At 39.6% G+C, this 26,777-nt stretch overlaps 1 protein-coding gene across 1 annotated transcript in view; it reads left to right on the plus strand.

Moving 5' to 3' along the window:
• The window catches only part of INVS (inversin), a 160,858-nt gene that overhangs the window by 71,165 nt on the left and 62,916 nt on the right, over window positions 1-26,777 (plus strand). The window contains 5 exon segments of the mRNA XM_021691333.2: window positions 8,500-8,673; window positions 11,514-11,681; window positions 16,177-16,357; window positions 19,189-19,298; window positions 23,088-23,259. Of these exon segments, the coding sequence (XP_021547008.2) occupies window positions 8,500-8,673; window positions 11,514-11,681; window positions 16,177-16,357; window positions 19,189-19,298; window positions 23,088-23,259 (805 nt within the window).

Raw genomic sequence — 26,777 nt, forward strand, 5'->3', positions numbered from 1 at the left:
GCAGCTGCAAAGAGGAGTATCTTTAATCTACCACCATCTATAGTCTTCCAAGTGGTAGACCAGATGACTAGAGCCTTGGCAACAACCCAAGAGGTAGTAAAAACATGCCTTGTCCTTAGGAATATTGTCTAAGGTAAAGATGATGGCTTTCATTTCAGCCCACTGGGCTGACTCACCCTTACCATAGTCAGTCTTCCCAAGTTGTCATTGAGGTTGGGCCGCCTCCCAGTGGACACCATCAGGTTTTTTTTTTTTTTTTTTGAGAGAGAGAGAGAGAGAGAGCACATGAGAGGGGGAGGGCCAGAGGGAGAAGCAGACTCCCCGCTGAGCAGGGAGCCCGATGCGGGACTCGATCCCGGAACTCCAGGATCATGACCTGAGCCGAAGGCAGTCGCTTAACCAACTGAGCCACCCAGGCGCCCCACCATCAGGTTTTAACGTAGCCAAATGATCAGTAAACCAGGCCAAGACATTCAGGGCATCAAGGGCACCATAAGCCAGGAGCTTTGCTTCAGACAGTGACCACCTCTACACCCAGTGCTTTGTCCTCATAGTCAGACAAATAAGGCTACAACAGGGATCAGGTACATGATGCATTTGGCTCTGTGCTATTAGGCAAGTCTTTGCATTTACTTTCACTTTTGAGCAGCTGCTCATTCCTTGTTGCTCTCACCATTAGTTTCCACTTTGGTTCCTTGGCTCAGCAGCCACAACCATATTGCCTTCAGCTTGCTGTCCCATGGTCATGCTAACATTCCTTCCTCTGCCTGCCCACAGGAAGGTGAGCCAAGACCAAGGCACCATTTGGGCACCTTGTTTTAGTTCTACTTGCCACCATTTAGATTCATTAACAGATAGGACAGTGGGATCTCTTACCTCCCCCACCTTGCCCACCACTTGGGTACCATCTCAGAGAGTCTTCTTATCCCTGAACTTGGCCTGCAGGGCCCTTGTCCTGACTCTTCAAGGAAACTATGTCTTGTCAGCATCCCTTCCTCGTTGCCTATACTGTCAGGGCTTGGATTTAATTTTACTTTTTTCTTCAATGCATGCTAATTTATTACAAGGTGATAAATTGCCCGTGGGTACCAGCTAGAAGGCATAAGACTACCAAAAGAGACAAAAAAGCTTTATTACTTACTGATGGCATAGTAACATGAGCATTTGCATGCTTGCATCAGTTTCCCTTGCCCCCAAGAACTGTGGGAGCAACGCAGAGGACCTAGACAGACGCTGGGTACGTGATGGGTTTGCATGACATCTGAGAAATGCTGAGTTTTGGGAATCCCCAGACTTTAGTGTGTACTAAGCAAGCCTGCTCCTTGTCTGATGTCCTGGATGACATTAATGTCCTTCAAGATTGCTTGCTGCAAACCCAACTCTGAGAAATGGCCTAAGTAAAGAGGAGTCAAGGCTTTGCATTCTTGGCATACCCAGTAAACCCAGGACCCAGGGCAGATTGCTCTTCCCAGCACTACTGTGCTATTTCCAAGACTCATTTGTGTCTGCAGCCATTACAGAAAAATTTGATATAATGAGATCACTGATATTTGTGACCTAAATGCTTCCTAGGGATAGTGATTCTTTTAAAAAATTAATATTGCAAATGCCTTGAGAGTTTATAAATATATAATTATAGAGATATCATTAGAATTAATAACATCATGTTTCTATTATTTCCATTTCAGTTGTAAATAATGTATCTTTTGGTACATAGTATGATTAGGATTTAGAATGAGATATGACAGAATGCCTACCATATATATATATATGCCTACTATACATATATATATATATGTATAGTTATAATGTTTCCAGGACAAAATTATATACAAACTTATAAGTGAACAAAAAAAAATGTAGTGAACATTTGTATATATAGTCAACAGTTGTTTTCTCCTCAACTACACTGAGAGTAAATATAAGTGCTGAGGACACAGAACAAGAATGCAAAGATCTTAATCAAGAAACATGTAGGTCCCAAAGTACTGTATTGGTTTGGAGAAAAGCTTTGTTCTCTTTGGTGTTTCAGTAGGGAGAAGGGCTGCTACAGGCAGGGTTAGCCAAGTCTTAAGCTTTGGAATCTGTTCAAGTAATTGTTTCAGCTGAAGAGGAAGCAAATAGCAAAGGTTCCAAGGAGCCAGAGAGAGAAAATATGGTAGCTGTTTGGAGAAGAAATGTAGAGGTAGAGATTCAGAATGTTTTGAAGATCAGCTGTCAGTAGTCTAGAAGTTAATGATTAAGGCACTTAACCAGGAACAGAGAGCAGTATTGTAGAATATGATTTCAGATACTTCTGGTTCAGGAAGATACTCCCTTTTTTTCCCACTGAGTGAAAAGTGGTTGTATTCACACTAAAGCCAAGAAAATACTTAGGACTGAGGGGTATTCTTTACCTTAATATGAGGCTATCGCTTTAGAGGAAGCTCTTTGTCTAGAGAAGTGGCAGGAGCAGGACAAAGATCAAGCCTCAGGACAAGAAGGCATCCCTCCTATCACTAGAGATAGGGCTGCAAGGGAGCATTATAAGAGCAGATTCTTAGTGGGCCAGGAGTGGGTGTTAGCAGCTGTAAGGGTGAGCAAGGAGAGAGAGAGAGGGAAAAAGAAAAACAAGTAAAACAACAGCAAACAATCTTCACTTTAAAATGAGCCTGCAAACAAAAATTCCAAAATAGATGAAGAACTCTAATGCTAAGAAAGCTAGCAATATCATTATTCAGTTCATGAATGCATTCCCAGTTGAAGAGCATAAACAAAGCAAAAGACAAGCCACACAAAGAGAGACATTTGCAAAACCAACCAAGAATTAGTATCCAGAATATGTAAATAACTCCTACAGATCATTAAGAAAAAAAACAAATAGCTAAATTGGGAAATGAGTAAACAACACAAAAAGTCTAGTCACAGAAAAAGCAAATGGCCAATAAACATATAAAAACATTCCACCTCAATCAGGGAAATGAAAATTAAATCCATGGTAAAACACAATTGTGTGTCCATTTTATTGGCAAAATTTAGCGCGTATGACAAAACCAAGTGTGGCGAGGATGTGAAGAAGGAAGAATTCTTGTGCATTAATGGTGGGAATGTAAATCGGAGTAGCTGCTTTAAAGAGCAATTTCAACCCAGCATTTACAGAAATTCTTGCACATTTTACCAGGAGACATGTACAAGAAAATTTACTACAGTATTGTCTGGAATAGTGAAAAATGGGAAACATGCTAAATATTCCTCTAGAGAATAAAGACATACACTTATTTTCATATGACAAAATACTTTGTCCAGTGAAAATGTATGAACCAGAGCAACTTGGATAAATTTCAAAAATGCTGCTTTGAGGGGCGCCTGGGTGGCTCAGTCAGTTAAGCGGCTGCCTTCGGCTCAGGTCATGATCCCAGGGTCCTGGGATCGAGCCCCACATTAGGCTCCCTGCTCCGCGGGAAGCCTGCTTCTCCCTCTGCCACTCCCCCTGCTTGTGTTCCCTCTCTCGCTGTGTCTCTCTCTGTCAAATAAATAAAATCTTTAAAAAAAAAAATGCTGCTTTGAGTAAAAGGTGGCAAGTGATTCATACCGTACTATTTATAAAAAGAATGAAAACATTAAAGCGATACTGTGTAGCTTATGGATACGTATATGTGTAAGAAGCAAAAGTATTAAAGCATTCATTGAAATGATAAACACCTTTTTCAGGACAGTAGTCTCTAGAAAGGGAGAGAAGGTAGTGGAATTGGAGAGGAGCACAAAGGGAGCATCAACTGTATCTGTTATGTTTTATTTCTTAAAAATAAAAAATCTAAAGGAAAATATCAAGGTATTTCACTCAAAACTCCTATATTATTATTAAGATTAACTAACTATATGCTTTTTCTAAAGTCCATTTTAGAGAACTGGACAGACAAAAAAATATAAGATTAAAAGTAGCATTTTGGATTGATTTGTTTCCCAGACTCCTTTCAAGTGCTGTTCTCTGGGTCAGAGAACTTTTTCATCCTCTTTTACCCTATTAGATATTATAGTCCTTTTCATGCATTTAGGGGGAAACCAAATGTTATCATCATTTACATTACAGACAAAAGAAGCTCTTGTTAATTACGGGAAGATTAAGATGAGGATTATGGCTACCTAACAAAACAAAAACATCTTATTCAATGTTTCAGAGACATTAGTAAATGTTCTCTCATTTCAGTGGCATAACAGACCTGATCACATCAGGGTTAATGTCCTTTCAGTGACTAAATCAGGACTTTTCTATAACTTCAGCTCTCTTACTTGTGCTCACTACCACCAGTTTTCTTAAGAATATACACTCCTGGGGCGCCTGGGTGGCTCAGTCTTTAAGCGTCTGCCTCCGGCTCAGGTCATGATCCCGGGGTCCTGGGATCGAGCCCCGCATCGGGCTCCCTGCTCGGCGGGAAGCCTGCTTCTCCCTCTCCCACTCCCCCTGCTTGTGTTCCCTCTCTCGCTGTGTCTCTCTCTGCCAAATAAATAAATAAAATCTTAAGAAAAAAAAGAATATACACTCCTTGCGGTGCCTGGGTGGCTCAGTCGGTTAAACGTCTGCCTTCAGCTCAGGTCATTATCCCAGGGTCCAGGGATCGAGACCCACAATGGCTCCCTGCTCAGCAGGGAATCTACTTCTCCCTCTCCCTCCACCCCCCCCCCCCCAGCTTGTGCTCTCTCTCCCTCTCTCTCTCTCCCAAATAAATAAATAAGATCTTTTTTTTTTAAAAAAAGAATATATACTCTTTCGATCTTTTATCTCCTTCACTCTTTTTTTTTTTTAAGATTTTATTTTTTTATTTGACAGAGAGAGAGTGAGAGAGGGAACACAAGCAGGGGGAGTGGGAGAGGGAGAAGCAGGCTTCCCGCTGAGCAGGGAGTCCGACCCCAGAACCCAGGGATCATGACCTGAGCCTAAGGCAGACACTTAACAACTGAGCCACCCAGGTGCCCCTCCTTCACTCTTATACTGTTTTCTACTCAGTCAGAAATTATAAAAGCGGATCCCAAAACAATGGTCATCTCAGGATCAGATTCTGTGTGCCCCTAAGAGATGGTGCTAAATGATTAACTTCCAAATCCTCCTTACTCTTGCATTTAAGAATCAACCAGAAAACTTAAGAATTCTGAATTTCAAGCAATTTTGAGGAAACATTTAGACATTTTGTTTGATTGTTTTTGTATTGAGAGGGCTTTATAGGAAGAAAAATTGTCTGTGATATGGGTCCCCAGAGTCATACAACCTTCAGAGAGTTATCACATTAGCTTGCTGTCTCAAACTGGTATATACCCCTTTCCACTGACACTAGAAATATTCTCCTGATTTTAGAGCTTAGAGTTCTCTGTCCCCTCTGCTCATTCTCAGAATTGAGTTTGCATACCCTGGGCATTTAATAAATGCTTGTTCATGAGACCGGGAAGTTGACCGTGGTCCAAACGGATTATAGTGTTTCTAGTCCCAGCATTCGTAGATAATATCTCTTTTGTGTCTCTGTCCTTTGGAACAGAAGCTGACATCTCCCCAGGGTTCCAGCTGAATTCCTGCTGGGTATGCCCTTATTGGTCCTATGTCATCATTATCTGTAGGCAAAGTATAGGCATCTTTCTCAATGTAAAAAAAAATTTTCAGAAAACCACTATTTATAACATTCCAACTGTTTTTACTTTTACTTGTCCCTAACCTTGGGTCTCTCCATAATCACCAGCTGAAGTGTGTATGCTATGTACAGTCAGATCTTTCTATATGTATGCTCTCCATCATGGGCCATTCTGGGTTCTACTTTTGGTCGGCTACATTTTGTTGCCTCCTCCACACAGGAAAAGTGTTCATAATAAAACAAGCAAACATTTACCAGGCATTTGCTTTGTGCACTGTTCTAAGTACTTTACAAATATGATCTTTATCCTTTCATATGCACAATAATCTCAGGTACTGTTATCCCTGTTTTGCAGAGGAGGAAATGGAGGCCCAGGAAGATACTTTGTCTGTAAACCTTTCCATGTAACTTCTTTTTTTTTTTAATCTTTTTTTTTAATTATGTTAATCACCATACATTACATCATTAGTTTTTGATGTAGTATTCCATGTAACTTCTGTGAGGAGCAAAGATAGAATCTATGTCAAAGAGCTTTGTGATAAGTAGCTTAGTGTAAACATTTTACCAGGTTGCCTGCTTCAGACAGGGCTCAATGAGTGTTTTTTGAGTGAAAGAATAAATAAATGTGATTACTGAGTACATCGTGCTTTGTATAGGCTGAATCCCCAGAACAATGTAAGCACTGCATCTGTAAGTCAGTAGTCACCCCCACCAACATATTCCTGTTTCCTTCTTTTCCTTCCCTTTTCCTCTAAATTTCAGAATCAAAATGATTGTCTGATTGAATATCTTTAAAAGGTCATGATGAATTATTCTGTAATATTTGAAATGTTATGCTCAGAAAGGTCAAGCCTTATTTTTTGGTAAGAAGTACCATATAGATTTGTTTTTCCTGGGCATCATTTCTTTTTTCAAAGAGAAGATGGCAAGAGATTTAGAGCAGGGTGCCCTCTTGAGGAAATTTTAGCACTTACCTCTCAAAAGCTGGCACTGGATGACATGAGAAAGCCAGATGAATGATGCCCAAATAGATAAAACATTAAAAAGTAAGAGTAACCGAATACCAGAGATCTGAGAATTAGAATTCTTAGCTCTTATGATCTAATATAGCAACATTAAGAATTTTTAAACAAAAAGAAAAACCTCTGGAAGATATTTTCTTCCCTCTCATTCACTCTGTCCTTCGAGGAAGCACCCATATTGTGCCAGGAGCTACGCCAAGGACAACGCTCAATAAAACACAGTCTCTGCCTTCGTGATGCTTACAGCTCGTGACAGAGATCCCAGGGAAGGGAAAGAAGCAAATATATATGTAACTACAAACCAAGCAAAGTACTGTGAAGGAAATGGGAAGGTACTAGAATAAAGCATAACAAAAAAAGTTCCATTAGGGTGGTCAAGGAAAGCCTCCCTGAGAGGAAATAATTGAGCTGAGTCACTGGGCTTTTTGGTCCATTGCAAGTCTGCCCATCTAATATAGACAGCCTAATGGACGCTTTTGTAGCCTCTGATTCTTCTCTGTGGCCCAACCCTTGAGCTGAGTTGAATCCTGTCTCCGCCCCTGTGGGTTAGCAGACAAGTCATCATCTTTCTGCACCTCATTGTCTCTCTAGCCAATCCCCTTTGCCTAAGACTCACATTTGTCACAATGTGGTGGTTGCTGCTTAACTAATAAATGTCTTTTTGCTAATACTAATAGCCACTCATGGTAGAATATCAATGCATTATAATGCTTAAAAAAAAAAAAACACATTTCCAGCAAAGTTAAGGATGTAGAGGCTCTTAGAAGATGAAAAGGACAGATAACCCTGACTGCCATTCTGCTGTGAATAGGGAGAAATAAGTAGGCCTGAAGCAGGCACAGAACTTGATCCTGCCATACAGTTTGGTCTTGTCAAATTTCACGTATCCTGGTACCAAGCGAACTGAAGGCTCCAACCAGAATCGGAAACATGGGACTGGGCTTCAGGAAGGAGCTCCAAAGAACTAGTTTTTGAAGGTTTTGTTTTGTTTCAAAGCTCCCATATTACACACACGTACGGTTGACCTGGATCCCCACCAGGGTATTGCTCTAGGCCCTTTAGCTAAACTGCTTTCTCCGGATGGGTTGATTCTGCTGGGTTGGAGGGTTTAACTGATGTGGAGAGTATTGCCTCCAAGGGGATGGCCTGAAGTGACTTCTGGGTTGGTGTTTAGGTGACGGGATGAGTCTGGGACCCAGACTTTGAACAAGATGCATCTATCTCAGTTGTACCCATACATTGCTCTCACCAAGAAAACTAACCGCCTATAACCAGATGACGGTGAAGAAAACATTCAACTCCTGTGAATCTCACTCCCTTCACCTGTAAATTGGGGTTTTATATCTCCACTCATTTCACAAGGTTATTATACTTTGCATATAAATAATAGGTGATATATTGTTCAGAATGAGCTGAAACTAATCTCATTGCTGCTACTAGATAGCAATTTGGAAAATACGCCAAAAACCATGAAATGTGTGAACTCCTTTGACCCAGTAAATTGGTTCCTGATAATTTTTTCTTATGAAAAAATTAAGAAAAACCATGTGGAAATAAAAGTGCGTTGTAGCATTTTCTAGAAAAGAAAATATTGAAAACGATAATAGAACAGTTAAAAAAAAGAAAGACGGTGCTTTAACACAATGAAACCTTAACCAGCCACTGTGTAAACTGTATGCACTAGGAAGTGGTTGAAAGGGAAGATGAAAAAGGAAAACAATTGATGGAGTAGTGGAATTATAAGTATTTTTCCTTTGGTCAGTTTATCTGAATATTTTTACTCTAGCAGAATAGTTAAAATACTGAAAACATTTTAAAATTTGGAAAATGTCTTGGCCCCAGACTACATTTCTTCTTACCATCTCTTATTTTTTATTTAGGGAAATTATCGTTTCATGAAACTCTTACTTACACGCCGAGCAAACTGGATGCAAAAGGATCTGGAAGAGATGACCCCTTTGCACTTGACCACCCGGCACAAGAGCCCTAAGTGTTTGGCGCTTCTGCTGAAGTTTATGGCAGCAGGAGAAGTGGACACACAGGATAAAAACAAGGTAAGGGACTGTCAAGATTGGAGGCAAATGAGAGCAAAACGCAAATGCTTCCTTTTTTTTTTTTTAAGATTTTATTTATTTATTTGACAGAGAGAGACACAGCGAGAGAAGGAACACAAGCAGGGGGAGTGGGAGAGGGAGAAGCAGGCTTCCCGCCGAGCAGGGAGCCCGATGCGGGGCTCGATCCCAGGACCCTGGGATTGTGACCTGAGCCGAAGGCAGGCGCTTAATGACTGAGCCACCCAGGCGCCCTGCAAATGCTTCTTTTTATGATGTGAAACCTCAAGAAGAATTATCACTCATCACTTGGGACATTTCCTTGTCTTCATACTCCCCAGTGAAATATTTCCTTAAATTCGGTCCTTTAAGCCTCCTACCAACCACGTGTGGTAGGTAGTATCATCTCCTTTTCACTGATGGGAAAACTGAAACTCGGGAAGATTAAATTCTGTTCAAGATCCAAGTGGCAGGACCAGAATTCAACCCAGGCCTACGCCCAGACCCCAATATTTGGTAGCTAATAGCGATAGTTACCATTGGTGCTAGACTTGTGGTGGCCAAATGCCTGGGGCAACACAGGAGGCGCATAGTGGTTTAAAGGCCTGGGCTTTAGCATCAGACTGCTTGGGTTTCAGTCTAGAAGCCACTACTTAACTCTTTCTGCGCCTTTGGGCAAATTTTCTTAACTCCTCTATGCTTCCATTTTCTCATATGTGAAAAGGGAATGATAGGGTTGTTGAAGATAACACATATAAATACGGTTTAACACAGTGCCCAGTGCATAGTATGCTCTCAGGAAACATTAGCTATAAAATGAATATTATTCATTTCATTTTGGCTCTAACATCTGCTCTGGCATTTGTTGCTGGCGTCTGTGATCTTCCCAGCTCTTGACTTTTACCATCTTGTGCAAGCCGGTCACTGTTTCAATCAACGCTTTCATCGTTCTTTACAGGAAAAGAATGTGCTATTCAGTTAGGCAAGTACAAAAATCCTCTCCCTTTCCACCAGGCTCCAAACCATGGAGTCTTGCTAACTCCAACACTCCCACGTAATTAAAACTCTTGGGATTAAACCCGCTGCGTTCACGTCCAGTGATCCCTTTATTCTCACGGGTTCTTCGTGTCGTTTTCAGGTTTTGTTTAGCTGTTACTCACAGAACCCAGTGTTCTGAAATTAACTTTGACTTTATTTTACAACGACTATAAACTACTATTATTCCTTACTCACAGCATTTGTAGTGCTAATATTTCACTGAAAAAGCACTTTGATCAATCCACAAAGACCATTAATCACTTGCAAAGCCCCAGATGTCTTTAGGCTCTATAATGTCTTCCCCAGTGTCTTCTAGGAACTCCCTGCTATCTTCCAGTACTTGTGTATTCTTCTGTTACTGAACACGGATGGGAGGTTATCCAGTCAGACAGATGGAAAACAGATCTGCAAGGTCAAGGAAGGAAGGAAGGAAGGAAAGAAAGAAAAAAAATGTGGCTATAGGAAATTATTGCTATTATATCTGTGACTGTTTTTGTTCTGTAGTCATTACTAAATCAAGAGTAATGAGTGACTCTTCATATTAAATGCCTGTAGGTACACTTTCCCTGAATACCACATATGTCAACATTTAAAGTTTTCTAGGTAGCAAGTGAGCTTGGTTCCTCCTGTTAAATGATCTGATTCTAGATTGAATCGATGACACTGCTATTTATAAGGGATAATGTACAGTGCAACCATTTCTGTGTTCCCTCAGTAACTCTTCTAATAGGGAGACCAGTCTTACTGTGGTTTATTGATGAGAACGGCAGGGGGGATTTTAAAGCAATGCCAACAAGTTCAGAATGTTCTTTTTTTTTTAGTACATTTTATTTATGACATTTTATTTTATTTTTTTTATAAAGATTTTTATTTATTTATTTGGCAGAGAGAGACACAGCGAGAGAGGGAACACAAGCAGGGGGAGTGGGGGAGGGAGAAGCAGGCTTCCCGCCGAGCAGGGAGCCTGATGCGGGGCTCGATCCCAGGACCCCAGGACCATGACCCGAGCCGAAGGCAGCCGCCTAACGACTGAGCCACCCAGGCGCCCTATTTTATTTATTTTTTAAGTAAGCTCCACACCCCACGTGGGCTCGAACTCATGACCCTGAAATTAAGAGTTGGATGCTCTTCCAACTGAGCCAGCCAGGTACCCCATCAAGATGTTCCTTTTTAACTTTTACCTAAAATAAAGCAAGTATTGCTGTATCCTCAACATGTATCTTAACATCAGTAGTAGGTATAAGAATTTATCCTGTAAAATTATAGTTAAATTTAAATTTGTACTTTGGTGTAAGAAATGGATTCCAGATCCGTGATTTCCTGCGCATGGATCTTCTTTTTGATAGATACCGAAATTCAAAACATTCCATCAAATTCTTAAGGTACTTGGTGCAATATCAAGGTCGTCACTTACTTTGTTGATAATTATTCATAAACTACTGGGATGCTTTTCTTTTTCTCAGTATTACTAATCTCACTGATTAGTACCTGATGACCTAAGTGCCTATCATGATTAAGAGGTCAGATTCTGGACTCAGACTGCCTGGGTTAAAATCTCAATTGGACTGCTAACTACCTTTATGTCCCTGAGCAAATTGCTCGTCCTCCTTGTGCTCCATTTTCTCATCAATCACATGCAAAGTCAGAGGACTTATCTCCCAGGGTTGTCATAATGACTATCTGAGGTAAAATATATAAAGCTCTTACAACGGTGCCTGTCACACAATAAAAGCTTGGGGAAAGTTTGTTGTGTTGTTACTGTTACTCTTGTTACTGTTGTTTTTTTGAGACTCTGAATTTTGCAGCAAACAGCTCTGCACTGGAGTGCCTACTACAATAACCCTGAGCACGTAAAGCTGCTTATCAAGCATGACTCCAACATTGGGATTCCTGATGTCGAAGGCAAGATCCCACTTCACTGGGCAGCCAACCACAAGGATCCAAGTGCTGTTCACACAGTACGATGCATTCTGGTGAGTACAATGGTGCTGCTATAACCTTTCCAAAAAACAATTTTTTATTATGAGATAGCCAGTACACAAAAGCAGATCTATGACACACAAATAAATTATGAAGCAAAAGAAATACAGCACATGGAAACCCATCACTCAAGAAATAGAGCATTTTAGTGCTGCTATTTAAGACCACACAGAATTTCCTATGTGCCAATTTCTTTTTTTTTTTTTTTTTAAGATTTATTTATTTATTTGCGAGAGAGAGAGAGAGAGAGAGAGAGAGAGTGGGGGCGGGGGTGAGCAGAGGGTGAGGGAGAGAGTGTCCCAAGCCGACTCCATGCTGAGCGCAGAGCTGGACTGGTGAGCTCAATCTCACAACCCTGAGATCACGATCTGAGATGAAACCAGGAGTCAGAGACTACTGACTGCACCACCCAGGCACCCCTCCCTATGTGCCAGTTTCCAAATACATTCTCTCCCCCTGTGCCTTGCTTGCCCTGTCCCCCTTCACCTACTTTCCTGAATTTGTGTTTATCATCCCCTGACTTTGTTTTATACTTGTGCTTATTAAATACTGCATAGAGATAACATTTGTAAAATACTGGTAAGATATAAAGAATATGGAAACCACAAATACTCATGTACTCATCTCTGAGTTTATCTTTTTTTTTTTTTTTTTTGACAAAGAGCACGCGAGCAGGGGTCAGGGAGGGGGCAGAGGAAGAGAAAGAATCTTAAGCAGGCTCCACACCCAGCATGGAGCCGGACACAGGGCTCGATCTCAAGACCCTAAGTTGATGACCTGAGCCGAAATCAAGAATCCCACATTTAACGCACTGAGCCACCCAGGCGCCCCTCACGTCTGAGTTTAAAAATGAGTATGTTACCGTTTACCTTTGAAGCTCCCTAGGTACCGCCCAGCACCACTCTATTCTCCCCTTTCTGAGAAGCAGCCACTCTCCTCAATTTCATGTTTATCATTCCTGATTTTCATTATATTTTACTACATATATTTATATTCGTAAACAATATATTATTTCGTTTTTACTGTTTCTGAATTTTGTGTACATGGAATCACATTGAATGTCTTCTTTTGCAACATGTTTTTCTTGTTCAATATTATGCTAGTGATTTTATCTATGCTGTGTATAACTGTAATATATTATTTTTTACTGTTATATAGTATTTCCATTTTATGAACAAGCCATGCATTATTCAGTTATGCATAAACATTTGGAACTATTTCTAGTTTTTCGCTATTTAAAAATAGTGCGGCTTGGGGTGCCTGGGTGGCTCAGATGGTTAAGCGTCTGCCTTTGGCTCAGGTCATGATCCCAGGGTCCTGGGATGGAGCCCTGCTCAGCGGGGAGCCTGCTTCTCCCTCTCCCTCTGCCTCTCCCCCTGCTCATGCTCTCTCTCTCTGTATCTCTGTGTTTCAAATGAATAAATAAAATCTTTAAAAAAAATAGTGCTGCTTTGGGGCGCCTAGGTGGCTCAGGGGGTTAAGTGTTGGACTCTTGATTTTGGCTCAGGTTATAATCTCAGGGTAGTGAGATTGAGCCCCTGGAGGGGCTCTGCAATCAGCGGGGAGCCTGCTTGAAGATTCTCTCCCTCTGCCCCTCCCCCCCACTAGCACTCACTCTGTCTTTCTCTCTCTCTCTCAAATAAATAAATAAATAAATCTTTTTTAGAAATAGTGCTGCTTTGAACTTTTTTTTTTTTTAAGTAATCTCTACAGCCAGCATGGGCTCTACTGACTGAGCTAGCCATGTGCCCCTGAACTTTTTTTTTAGCATGTCTAGGATATATATTTAACTGCTTGTTGCAGGTGCATAGAAAGGCAGTTGATATTTTTATTCATTGAAAATGCATCCAGGGGCGCCTGGGTGGCTCAGTCGTTGGGCGTCTGCCTTCGGCTCAGGTCATAATCTCAGGGTCCTGGGATCGAGCCCCGCATCGGGCTCCCTGATCGGTGGGGAGCCTGCTTCTCCCTCCCCCACTCCCCCTGCTTGTGTTCCCTCTCTCGCTGTGTCTCTCTCTGTCAAATAAATAAATCTTTAAAAAAAAAAAGAAAGAAAATGCATCAAAAACAAAACAAAACAAAAATGCATCTAACCAACTTGCTATACTTTCTTATTAATTTTGAATATTTATCAGTGGATTCTTTGAGGTTTCTAATCACTCCTCAGATTCCAGCTTACAAGCTATGGTAGTCTGATATTTAGTTCTATTTGCTTATAACACAGGAATTAGATTTTAGATAAAATTATTTTGTATATGCAATAGTTATTTCTCAACTCTTTCGGGCTATTATTTTGCTTCTTTCTGCCTTTCATTGTTCCTCTGGAGGAGTCTGTTATTGGTCTAATTGTCATTAATTTTTAGATGATCTAACTTTTCTCTCAGGCTGCTTTTAAATTCTTCTCTGTGTGGCATCCTGCAGTCTCACTACAGTGCGTCTAGGGATGGTGCTTTTTTAAAAATTTTTTTTGGTCCTATTTGGTGTATACTCTTATTGCGTATCAGTTCTGGAAAATATATAGCTATTATCTCTTTAAATATTATCTCTCTTTCATTCTCTATATTCTTGCCTTTAAGGTCCCAGTTATACATATTTTAGACCTTTTCATTTTATTATCCGTGTCTCCTCTCTTCTACATTCCATCGTCTCGTCTCTCTTGCTGTGTTCTGGGTAATAACAGATGTGCCTTCCTATAGACCAAGACTTCCCTCCACTGAGTCCACTCTCTTGTTTGCCCTCTTCATTGAACCTCTAATCCTAGTGATTATATTTTTACATCTAAAAGTTCTTTTGGGGGGCACCTGGGAGGTTCAGTCAGTTAAGCGTCTGCCTTTGGCTCAGGTCATGATCCCAGGGTCCTAGGATCGAGCCCCACATCGGGCTCCCTGCTCAGTGGGGAGCCTGCTTCTCCTTCTGCCTGCCACTCTCCCTGCTTATGCGCTCTCTCTCTCTCTCTCTCTCTCTCTCTCTGTGTCAAATAAATAAAATCTTTTAAGAAAATAAAAGTTTTTTTTGTTTTGTTTTGTTTTCATGTCTGCTGGGTCTTTTTGATAGTTTTTGTTCCTTGAATCACTTTTTGTTTCATTTTTTATTTTCTTACATGCTTTATAGATAGTTATTTTATATTCTTTATCTGTCAGTTCCATTATCTGAAGTCTTTAGAGGATACTTGTCACTCATAATATCTTATTTCCTCATAGATTTGGCTTTTTTTTTTTCCCTTGTAAACACATCTTAGTCCTTGGGAGACTCAAAGGCCTAAAATACCACTGTGGTAAAATTCTACTTCTCTTTTTTGAAGTGTTTATAATACCTTTCATGTACTTGTTTTATAAAATAGGATGACTGTACAGGCAGCTTAAATCTGGGGTGGCTCTTTGGAGAGTTCTCAAATTGGGGCAGGAGGTCTTGGCTTTTGGGTATGACCTGATCTGGGAAGGAATACGACCTTGCATGAGGCAACTCTTCAGCTGAAGCAATCACAGAAGTCTGACTGTTGAGGGTCATCTACCGGCAGCACTCACAGCAGCTAGGGAAATAAGTCCTTTATTCTTGAAAGGGGACCTAAGCAGTGGATACAAAGACCTCATAGAAAAATGAGTAAATGTGAACTGTCAATTTAAACAGAATAGCCAATAAACATATGATAAATCCCAACCTCATTCATAAAATAAATACAAATTAAAACATCAGAAAATGCTTTCCACACCTATATGGGAAAAAATGTAGTAAGCTTGATAATACCAAGAGGTGAATTTGTGCCAGCATGTGGGGAAATAAAAACTTTTACACATTGTCATGGATGTGTTAATTAGTGTAACCATTTGGAGAGCAGTCTGACAATACCTAGTTGAAAATGTAAATATCCTTCTACTCAGCAATTCCCCTGCTAGGTGTCTGGGCTAGAGAAAAATCTCATACATGGGCTACAGGGAGACCTGTAATGGAAGCATGTTCATGCAGCATTATTGTTAATAATGGGAAAAATGTAAATAACCTAACTGTCCCTCAGTAGGAGAATGGATAACTAAACTGTGGTTTAACAAATGAACTAGTATCAACATAAATACCCAAAAGTATAGTGTTGAAAGAAAAAATTGCCAAAGGATATGCATAGTATAAACTCAAAGGTGTAAATATTGAAAACATACATACATAATTTATGTACTGTTTGTGGATGCACACATATGTAACAGAAGTACAAAACATACAGCTTTAGCTGAATCCATTGTAGATACAAAAGCACATTAGGCAAAATACTGACACCTATTCAGTCTGGATAATCAGTATTAGTATTTATGTATCTTTTCTGCATTTTTTAGAGTTAAACGTGACAAAATTTTAAAGACTTAGAATGTGTAATTTTTTCTGAATTTACCACTTTGTGCTAAGAATATACAGGTTTAGAAAATTGCTCAGTTAATGCGTTTGTCCAGTGTGATTTACTGAGGATTCCATGTGTATCTGAAGTCTCTGGTTCCTTGAAAATAGGATGCTGCTCCCACGGAGTCTTTACTGAACTGGCAAGACTACGAGGGTCGGACACCTCTTCACTTCGCAGTCGCCGATGGGAATGTGACAGTGGTTGATGTCTTGACCTCATACGAAAGCTGCAATATAACGTCTTACGATAACTTATTTCGAACCCCGCTGCACTGGGCAGCTTTACTAGGTGAGATAACTGTGAATCAAAGGATCAGCAGTAGGAGGAACTACATGAATACCAGAAACTTTCCATGGCTTCCCTTCCCCTGTCAGCATCCACCTCCCATTTAATTATTTTAATTTTTTTTAATTTTAATTTTTTTATTTTTTATTAACATATAATGTATTATTTGTTTCAGGGGTACAGGTCTGTGATTCATCAGTCTTACACAATTCACAGCACTCACCATAGCCCATACCCTCCCCAGTGTCTATCACCCAGACACCCCATCCCTCCCACCCCCCTCCACTCCATCAACCCTCAGTTTGTTTCCTGAGATTAAGAGTCTCTTATGGTTTGTCTCCCTCTCTGGTTTCGTCTTGTTTCATTTTTCCCTCCCTTCCCCTATGATCCTCTGCCTTGTTTCTCAAAATACTCATATCAGTGAGATCATATGATACTTATCTTTCTCTGATTGACATATTTCGTTTAATTTTTAATTGATATGCGGCATCTCATACTAAAATCCCTCTGTAGTACGCTTAAATTTTAGTAATATAAATATATTCTCTGTTATATATTGGTTTTAATTTCAACATAATGTCTTAACATGTTTTAATTTTTATTTTAAAAGTAATGCACATTCATCAACAAATGTAAATATAAAATAAAATAATCTTTTCACATTCAGTGCCTGTGTGTTTTGGGAGGGGACTTTAATTTTATGTCTGTGCCAATACTCTGATATGTGATTTTTTTTTCTTCATATTTTCCTGATAAGCCTCTTACTTAACCTTTTTGGGGACCACTCTTTTAGATGAGAGAGTGTAAATACGTTTATGTGTCTGATTTTTCAGGGGATGCAATCTGAGAGACTTTCTCTTTTAGTGAAGGAGGTTTACCCATTAATAGTCACTGTTATAAGATATAATTTGGTCTTTTTTCTGCTATTCTGCTCTTTGAGTATTATTGGTGTTTTGGGTTTTTTCTTATTTTGGGTTTTTTTTCCCCCCCCCGTTTCCTTAATGTTTTCTGCCTTTTGGTATATAGATTAGGTTTGTTGTTATTTGGTTTTGAATTGCCTAATGTTTTAGGAGGGTTTTTAGGTTCTGCTAGTGGTTACTTTTAAATTTATCAAAAATGTTTTAAAACATGAGTCAGAGTTAAGAGCAAAACTACATCTATTGATTTCCACTTAGCATACTTATCACTTTTTTAGTATTTGTTAATATAATCTGAAGTTTTTCCCAATTATTATTATGGACTTTGTTTTTATTTTTTTTTTTTTAAGATTTTATTTATTTATTTGAGAGAGAGAATGAGAGGAGAGAGAGAGCACATGAGAGGGGGAGGGTCAGAGGGAGAAGCGGACTCCCCGCTGAGCAGGGAGTCTGCTTCTCCCTCTGACCCTCCCGACCCTCCCCCCTCTCATGCTCTCTCTCTCTCAGTCTCTCTCTCAAATAAATAAAATCTTTAAAATAAATAAATAAATAAATAAATTATACATTGTATCTTTCTAAAATACTTTTTGCATTTACATTCAGTTTTATTGTCAGATTTATAATTATTATTTAGATCTCATTTCAGTATTCAGTTTCATCCCTTTTTCCTTTTCCTCCGCATCCTGGGAGGACTTCACAAGTTTGTCTCCATATCAGTACATTGACTTTTTGTTCCGTAAGTTCTGCTTTCTTTCTGCCTCTCATCGATTGTATTTTAGGTTGTATTTTGATTTCCTCCTCTCATCCAAATTTCTTTGTATCTTGACTTATTTCCTGTTCACCTCCTTCCATCACCTTTTCATTTCAGATTATGTCCTTCTTAGGATATTCTGTTTCATTTCATAGAGGCCATCTCTTTGCACAAGTCAAGGATGCCAGACAGTTTCCTGAAATTTTTCTCTGGATCCTTCTCTAGATCATTTTCTGAGGTATGCGCTTCATCTTTGTGGTGGTGTTCCTTTTTCCTTGTCCCATGGTATGTTTTCATATTGCCCTTACTGAATTTTCCTCATTATCTTTCCAACACGATGGCATGTGTCTCAGTAGCTTGCCTGTGATCCTACTTTTCGCCTGTCTCCAGGAACTCCAGCTGGGATCATATGTGGGAGCGGGTAGATGAGCACAACTCCCACTCAGATTCCCTTTTTCTGCCCGGTTTTCATGCAGTGTGTCCTTGTTCTGCTGATGTGGCATCTTCATTGCCCAGGTCCCCACTATGCTGAGGCAGTAGAATGCCTGAAATTCAGATTTCCCAAATCTGCTATTACTGGGTTTGTTCCTTCTTTGATCCTTCCTAGAGCTCCTCACTTGCGGAAACCATGCCCTCTCGGATGTGCTGCATATTTCCTCTGCCACCGCCTCATCGTTCCTGCCACGTGTTTCCTTGGACTTGAAATCACTGCCCAGAAGTGAAAAAAGTGGGGGAGGGAGGGCAGAGGGGATTGAGAGGAGGCCGCAGAGGTCACAAGAGAATGTAACCGTGTTTGTCCTCCTGAATAGCAGAGGACAACAGCGGTTCCACACAGCACAGCCTGGAGACTGGGGACCATCCATGATGGCTGTCGGAGGCTGGCTTCCCACCTGTGTCATAAAGTGAAGCCAGGGAAGGCACTGAGCTGATACCTGATACAGCTTTTTCTCACTCTAGCAATTATAATGACTGTCATTTCCTTTCTGATTGAAGCATTAAGATTTTAGTGTCGTAAGTGTTGCCTTTGTTCTACCTTAGCATAGTATTTTAGTGAGAAGTTAGAAGAGGCTGTCCTGGGGGCTGCTATTCAGAAAACTTCCCTTTAAATAGATTATAAATTAAATGGTCCTTTGATGTGCTCACTGCCTTGTTGTGTCCGCTTTCAGGCCATGCACAGATCGTCTATCTCCTTTTAGAAAGAAATAAGTCTGGAACCATCCCATCTGACAGCCAAGGAGCAACACCCTTGCACTATGCAGCTCAGAGTAACTTTGCCGTAAGTAAAACATGACAGTTCTCTTTTTTTCTTGGTTAAATTGTTATTTTGACATCGTTATAAATTCATATGCAGTCGCAAGAAATAAAAGAGCAAGATCCCATGTTCCCGTCACCCGGTTTACCCCAATGGGAACATCTTGCAAAAGTATGAAACAATATCATAAACAGGAAATTGGCATTCCTACAATCCACTGATCTTATCCAAATTTCAGTTTTACACGTACTCATTTCTGCGTTTGTGTCGCAATTATATTTTAACAGTTGCTCATACTGTTAACTCTGGCCGTGATGCGAGGGATAGTCTTCGTCTTTGTAAAATTGTTAGTCATGGGAAATTTTAAGACCATTTTTACATTAACTGTTCAGGGTAACATTTTGTTCTGTGTAAGTACATTTCCTCTTCTGGTTAATTTTATGGCACTAAGGTTTTATATGCACTGCGTTCAGCCATCGTAATTGTCCTGAAAGCAATATGCAAAGGCTTAGAATGGGTCCAACCTTGCCTGGGACCCTGACTCCACTCTCTGCTGGCTGGATGACCTGGCACAAGGTTCTTTAGCTCTTGAGTCTTAGTTTCTTCATATGTAAAATGAGGATAATTATACCTTTTCCTTCAGGATTGTTGTAAGAATTAGAGAAAATTTGTGACCAGTGCCTAGTGTAGTTCTTGGTACAGAGCAGGTATGCAAGAAATGCCACGCATTCTTACTATTGCTAATGCTAATAATTTTAGGAATTACACAGCTGAGAAAACAAAAATATGAATTATTATTTCCAAAGATATTGAATATTATGGCTAATTTTTCCCTTGGCACCCTTTGTGGTTTACAGAGCATTTTCTCATCCATTGTGTCACTCAGTCTAGATGATAACGGCTAGGCTGCTTCAGCTCTCTGAGGAAGCAGCTACCAAGAACTAGAGACTCATCCAAAGAGGCACACGTCAAAGCAGTCAGAGTTGATTTTACTGCCTTCTACGTGGGTGTGTGTAGTAAAAATTTTGGTTTCATTAAATTATAAGAATGCTATCATCAGCAGAGCGTAATTCCATCTTCCTGACCTCCCCAATGCATCACTGAATACATTGAAGCAATCTGAGAAGATTGCTAAAATATCTTATTTTCCCACCTTTCTTTCTCTCTAGTACCCAGAGCAACTATAACTATGGTCCTTCCTTCTTGGCATTTCTAAAACTTTATCACCTAGACTTTTGGTAAGCCATTCTCTTCTACAGTCTCCCATCGTTCTATTATCTCAGACCCGTTCTTGCTCCAGATAGATAAGAAATTCACTGGCCCAGCCTAATCAACCTGTGGAAATCAGAATTCAATTCATACTTCAATACAAGCCTGTGAGAGGACATGATATCCCTAATCTACAGAGGAAGAAACCAAGGTTTCAAGAGATTAAATGACTTGCCCAAGATCTTGAACTCAGGTCTTAGACTCCAAATTTAATATGTGCACAGATACTAACAATTAAGTGACTAAGGCTATTGGGAGTAAGAAGGAATGGCAGAACATTATGGATGCTTATTCAAAGAAATACTTGATCTGGATAATCTGCCGATTACAGAGATGATTTTTCAATAGTTCTGCAGATCTTCTAAGCTCAGTTTCAAGCCCCTTGATCTTCTTGGACTCTGTTCACTCACAAGAGGCTGTAATTCCCTGTTTAGAAAACAGCAACAACAAGACCCACAAAACCTCTGCAAACATTCATCATTAAGAAAACATACCCAACAAAGAAATGTTTGCAAATTAGTAAAAAGAAAACAAACCAAAACATTACCAACATTTTTTAATATAAACTGTTATTTATTAAATTATGATAACATTTCTATCATAATCAACAAGTACAATGTAGTGGATACTATTAGTTATCAACTTTTAAAATCCATTTGCTTATTCCAATCTAGCATGTACTAGGCATACACCCTAGATCCCAGGAACACGACCCTATAATGCCTCAGCAGCTCAACAATGACTTTTAAGACTAGGAAGCAATGTGTGCAGTGGAAAAAGTGCTATGATTGAGCTCTGGGTTCTACTCCTATATCTGCCACCAATGTTTGTATGACCTTGAACCTAAATTTCTTCATCTGGAAAATGAAGGGTTGCGTTAGGTGAGTTCTCGAATTTCTTTTTGCTTTAGAGTATTGAGCATCAACACTTTATACATTTTTGGCCAGCTCACAGCCTCCAGAATTTTTCTTTTTCTGAAACTGTTTTACTTCCATTCAAGTAGAAGTTACCATGATCTCCCTAAAAGTTTGTAAGCATCTGAGGCTCAAAGAAGGAAACAATTTAAAATGCTGTGAAGGGGCGCCTGGGTGGCTCAGTCGGTTAAGCGGCTGCCTTCAGCTCAGGTCATGATCCCAGGGTCCTGGGATCGAGTCCCACATCGGGCTCCTTCCTCAGCGGGGAGCCTGCTTCTCCCTCTCCCTCTGCCTGCCACTCCACCTGCTTGTGCTCTCCCTCTCTCTATCTCTGTCAAATAAATAAAATCTTTAATAAATAAATAAATAAATAAAAAATAAATAAAATGCTGTGACTATTAGCTCCCATTAAAATTGTTAGGCACTGTTATCAACAATAGCCAAATTATGGGAAGAGCCCAAGTGTCTATCGACTGATGAATGGATAAAGAAGATGTGGCATATATGTGACGGAATATTACTCAGCCATAAAAAAGAATGATATCTTGCCACTTGCAACGACATGGATGGAGCTAGAGAGTATAATGCTAAGTGAAATAAGTCAGTCGGAGAAAGACAAGTACCGTATGATTTCACTCATATGTAGAATTTAAGAAACAAAACAGATGAACATGGGGGGGGAAAAGAGAGAGAGAGGCAAACCATAAAACAGACTCTTAACATAGAGAATAAACTGAGGGGTCCCAGAGGAGAGGTGGGGGGAAGGATGGACTAAATGAGTGATGGGTATTAAGGAGGGCACTTGTTATGATAAGCACCAGGTGTTGCATATAAATGATGAATCACTAAAGTCTACTGAAACTAATATTATACTCTACGTTAAGTAACGAATGTAAATAAAAACTTGAAACTAAAAAAAATAATAAAATAAAAAATAAAATTGTCAGGCACTATTAGAATTATTGTGGGGTCCTAATTTTTGTGTGAATTCATAGAGGAAGGACCTTGCATATAGGAATTGCTAAATAAATATTTGTTTAAATGAATTGAACTCTGTATTTCTCAGTAGACACACATCATTATTAAGAATAATGCAATAAATGCATTAAATAAATAATTAAATTTATAATAATGTAATAAATGCATTAAATATTTTTTAAATAATAGTAACAAAACCACAACAAGAGAATGTATTAACCTCTTCTATAGGTATGGCTGAGTATTCAGGTCCCTGCATGTAAAATGTCCAAGAAAACCTAAATTTTAATGTTGCTCATGACACCGAATACTTGTTAGTTTTTTAACTGTCCCTTCATCTACCAAAGAGTGACCTATACAATTTTAAAACTTGGTTGAGGATGATCATTCTCAATTATGAGGATGTTGAATGAGGGAGTTAGGTTATGTGTTTGAAGTGCATGGAAACTAAAACTAATATATAAAGAAAGAGGATTGTTACTTTCAGTGGAAATTGTAGTTTCGTTAGTCATAAAAAGATAATTTCATTTGATTCAAAATCAGGGGAAAAATACTTTGTGTCTTAGCGGAAGTCACATATAACACTGGCTTTATTACCATAGAAAACGCTACCCTCTTGTCTCAATTTTTTTTTAATGAAGTTTTCTTACAGGAAACAGTTAAAGTATTTTTAAAACATCCTTCAGTGAAAGATGATTCAGACCTCGAAGGAAGAACATCCTTTATGTGGGCTGCTGGAAAAGGCAGTGATGATGTCCTTAGGACTATGCTGAGTTTAAAATCTGACATTGACATTAACATGGCAGACAAGTATGGAGGTACAGGTAAGAAGTGGCAGACGTGCTGGGTTTGCTTTCTTTCGGGTTCCAAAGTGTATGGGTGCCCTAAAACTTGTACAGTAATGCCTGAAATCATTGTTCCTAATCTAATATTGTTTAACTTTCATTTGTACTTTTTAAGGTTAGGCTACCAGGGTATCACTCCAAAGTCTTTATTTCCTCCAGGTTTGATGGCTAAAATTAGTCTGTGTTTCCACCAGGTGAATGGGGGCATTTGGTTTAAAACTCTGGTTGCTCCTGGTTGTTATATGCAACTGATGAATCGCTAAACTCTACCTCTGAAAATAATAATATGCTATATGCTAATTAAGTGATTTTAAATAAAAATTTAAAATTAAAAACAAAAAACCAACTCTGGTTGCTCCTGGGGTGCCTGGGTGGCTCAGTCACTTAAGCATCTGACTCTTGATTTCTGCGCAGGTTATGATCTCAGGGTCCTGGGATCAAGCCCTGCGTCAGGCTTCCCGTGGGGATTCTTTCTCTCCTCCTCCCTCCACTTGCTCTCTCTCTTTCAAATAAATAAATAAATCTTTAAAAAAAATAAAACTCTGGTTACTCCTTAGACATGATTATAGGAACTCTTCTTATATATCTTTGTAGAAAAAATAAATAAACCTGTACTTAAAACTATGTATATTTAGTAGTTATCAATTTTATTTTCAAAAATTTAGAATTAGGGGCACCTGGGTGGCTCAGTCATTAAGAGTCTGCCTTCAGCTCAGGTTATGACCCCAGCGTCCTGGGATCAAGCCCCTCATCGGGCTCCCTGTTCGGCGGGAAGCCTGCTTCTCCCTCTCCCACTCTCCCTGCTTGTGTTCCCTCTCTCGCTGTGTCTCTCTCTGTCAAATTAAAAAAAAAAAAAAAAAGATTAAAAAAAAAGAAAACAAAAAACAAAAATTTAGAATTATATTTTAAGGAATGCACATATCTAAGTATGTTCTCACCAGTCTTCTTTAATGTGCTCTTTTCTCAGATTTGAAGAGCATTCCCTCCTCCCAAATCTCCCATTTTAGAGATAAGCTCCCTTCGAGAACGAAGCTTCAGAGCTTCATGTTAGATTTGAATCAAAAGCTCTCAGTAGATGCTTCTTTCAATCTCTTTTTCTAGTAAGAGAGCACTTTGTGCATTGGTTAATAAGAGAGGTATGAATTTTTTAGCATTCATTGTCAACTTGGAAGTCTCTACGTCGTGTACTATATCCTAATTGCAAGTCCAAAAAAGAAAGAAGATCACACAATAGCACAACAACACAGAACAGAATAAAAACTCAGCTGCAGGCTTAGAGCTATTTACACCTATCTGTTGTCCCGGATGAGATCTTTCTCGGCCGCCAAATCTACTGGTGCAACACTTGGTGGGAAGCAGGATTATACCTAATAATCTCCCTCCCTATACCTAAGCCATCACCCTTCTAAATTATTTTTTAAAGAGTTTTTGGGTAATATCAATTTTAATAAAAGCTTTAACCATCAAAAGTATTTCTTTATCAAAGCTTCACAGTGGACCTTAAAATTCTTAAAGAAGGGTATAGTGCAGACATGTAGGACCCTGAGTTTATAAATGGTCTGAACATTTCATTTTTTGTCAGACTTCCATTAATATGCAGCCTTTCACTTTCTCACTAGCTTTGCTTTTAGTTTAACTTTCTCATGTATTTTAATAAAGTATGGGGAAGGATACTTCCATCCTTTTGACCAAAGGTGTCTTTCTGATGTGCACCATGGTTGGAGTTCAGACATAAATTCTTCTCAGATTTATTAATTCCCTGGCTGTTTCTCCTAAGGGTATTTTATATGTCAGACATGCCTTCCTGACATTTCTCTTCTTTGAGTTTCTCTCCGTCATCCCTCTACAGGGTTGTTTTTCCTTCCCATGAAAAAAAGAGTTCTCATCAACAGCAACATACAGACATTATTTGGATCTTGATTCAAATAAACTATAAAAAAATTATAAAACTGTCAGGACAGTATGGACACTTTCTGGATATTTGATATTACAGAGTTTGTGTGCATGTTTTTTAGGTATGATAATGAGATTAGCCTGTCTTTGCAATGCCAGGGCCAGGGCTCTGCGGACTCCCATTTCCCCTTTGCCAGCAGGTGCCATGTTAGAATCCTCCCATAGGGGCAGTAGAGGGAGATTGGACAGCTGGGAGAACCGGACCACACCTTCCTGTTTCCTTACTACTCTCGTTTTGGTTTCCTGTTCCTGTCAGCATCACCCTAGGAGGTCTTCTTCAACGAAACAGCAGTGATAGTTTGTTCCAGTGGCGACAGTTAATTTCACTTGGCAGTTTCTCCAGCGCTCACAGTACCAGCCCCAGAACACCCTCCTCGGAGGCACCAGCACCAGCCAAGCAGAGCCCCTGCTCAGATGTCTGAGTTTCCACCCCACAGGGCTCCTCTTCTAGGCTTTTAAGTTTTAATAATTCCATCTTCTTCTTTTCGTTCCCCCGGCCCTAGAATTGCTGGTTGTCTTCTGCATGTACCACCTCTGTGATCCCTTAGTGTTCCTTTTTTTGCTTTTTCCTTCTTCAATCCATAGCTAACAATTCCTTATTTTGAACTCTGTCTGTTAAAGTATCTGGCATGGTTTCTGTCTCCTAGACACTGACTGAGGCAGTGGTTGTGTAAAAAAAACAAAAACAAAAAAACCCCCACATCATTGTATTTTAGATAGACTTACTAAAATATTTACAAAGGAAAGGATGTGACTCTAGAATTTTATTCAAACCAATTAGAAGTGGGGACAATGGCTGGCAGTTAGATGAAACAAAACCAGGCATCTGCTGATCGTCCTTGAAGCTAGGGAATGACTATATTGAGTTCTCTAGATTATTGTCTTTTCTTTTGAATATGTTTGAAATTGTCCATGACAGAAAGTTAAATAAAAAATTAGGGCTCCTGTGTAAATTTGTGACACCTTCTCAAGGAGAGCAACAGTATTTAAATCTAAGGTTATTTTAAAGTAATATAAAGGCAAATAGACAGAAATGGGGAATTTCAATTAATAAGAAAATGAATTCTATCATTTGCTTAATTGGGATTTTGTGGTGGGGTGTTTTTTTTTTTTTTTGACATTGACATCTGAACAGTATTTATTGCATACTGATGCAGCATCACAGAATTGTAGAATTTTAAAATTAGAAAATACGTTAAAATTAAATCTAGTCCAGGGTTTTCCAAACCATATTCTTCAGAACAACAGGTCTCTTTTTTTTTTTAATTTTTTTTTAAGATTTTATTTATTTATTTGACAGAGAGAGACACAGCGAGAGAGGGAACACAAGCAGGGGGAGTGGGAGAGGGAGAAGCAGGCTTCCCGCCGAGCAGGGAGCCCGATGTGGGACTCGATCCCAGGACCCTGGGACGATGACCTGAGCCGAAGGCAGACGCTCAACGACTGAGCCACCCAGGCGCCCCAAGAACAACGGGTTTCTATAGAGTGCTGAAGTGTTGCCGAGAGGGGCAGGTACTTAAGGGGGTAACCCTCCACCCCTGCTT

The sequence above is a fragment of the Neomonachus schauinslandi genome, chromosome 13 (genome assembly GCF_002201575.2).
Source record: "Neomonachus schauinslandi chromosome 13, ASM220157v2, whole genome shotgun sequence".
Lineage (NCBI taxonomy): Eukaryota > Metazoa > Chordata > Mammalia > Carnivora > Phocidae > Neomonachus > Neomonachus schauinslandi.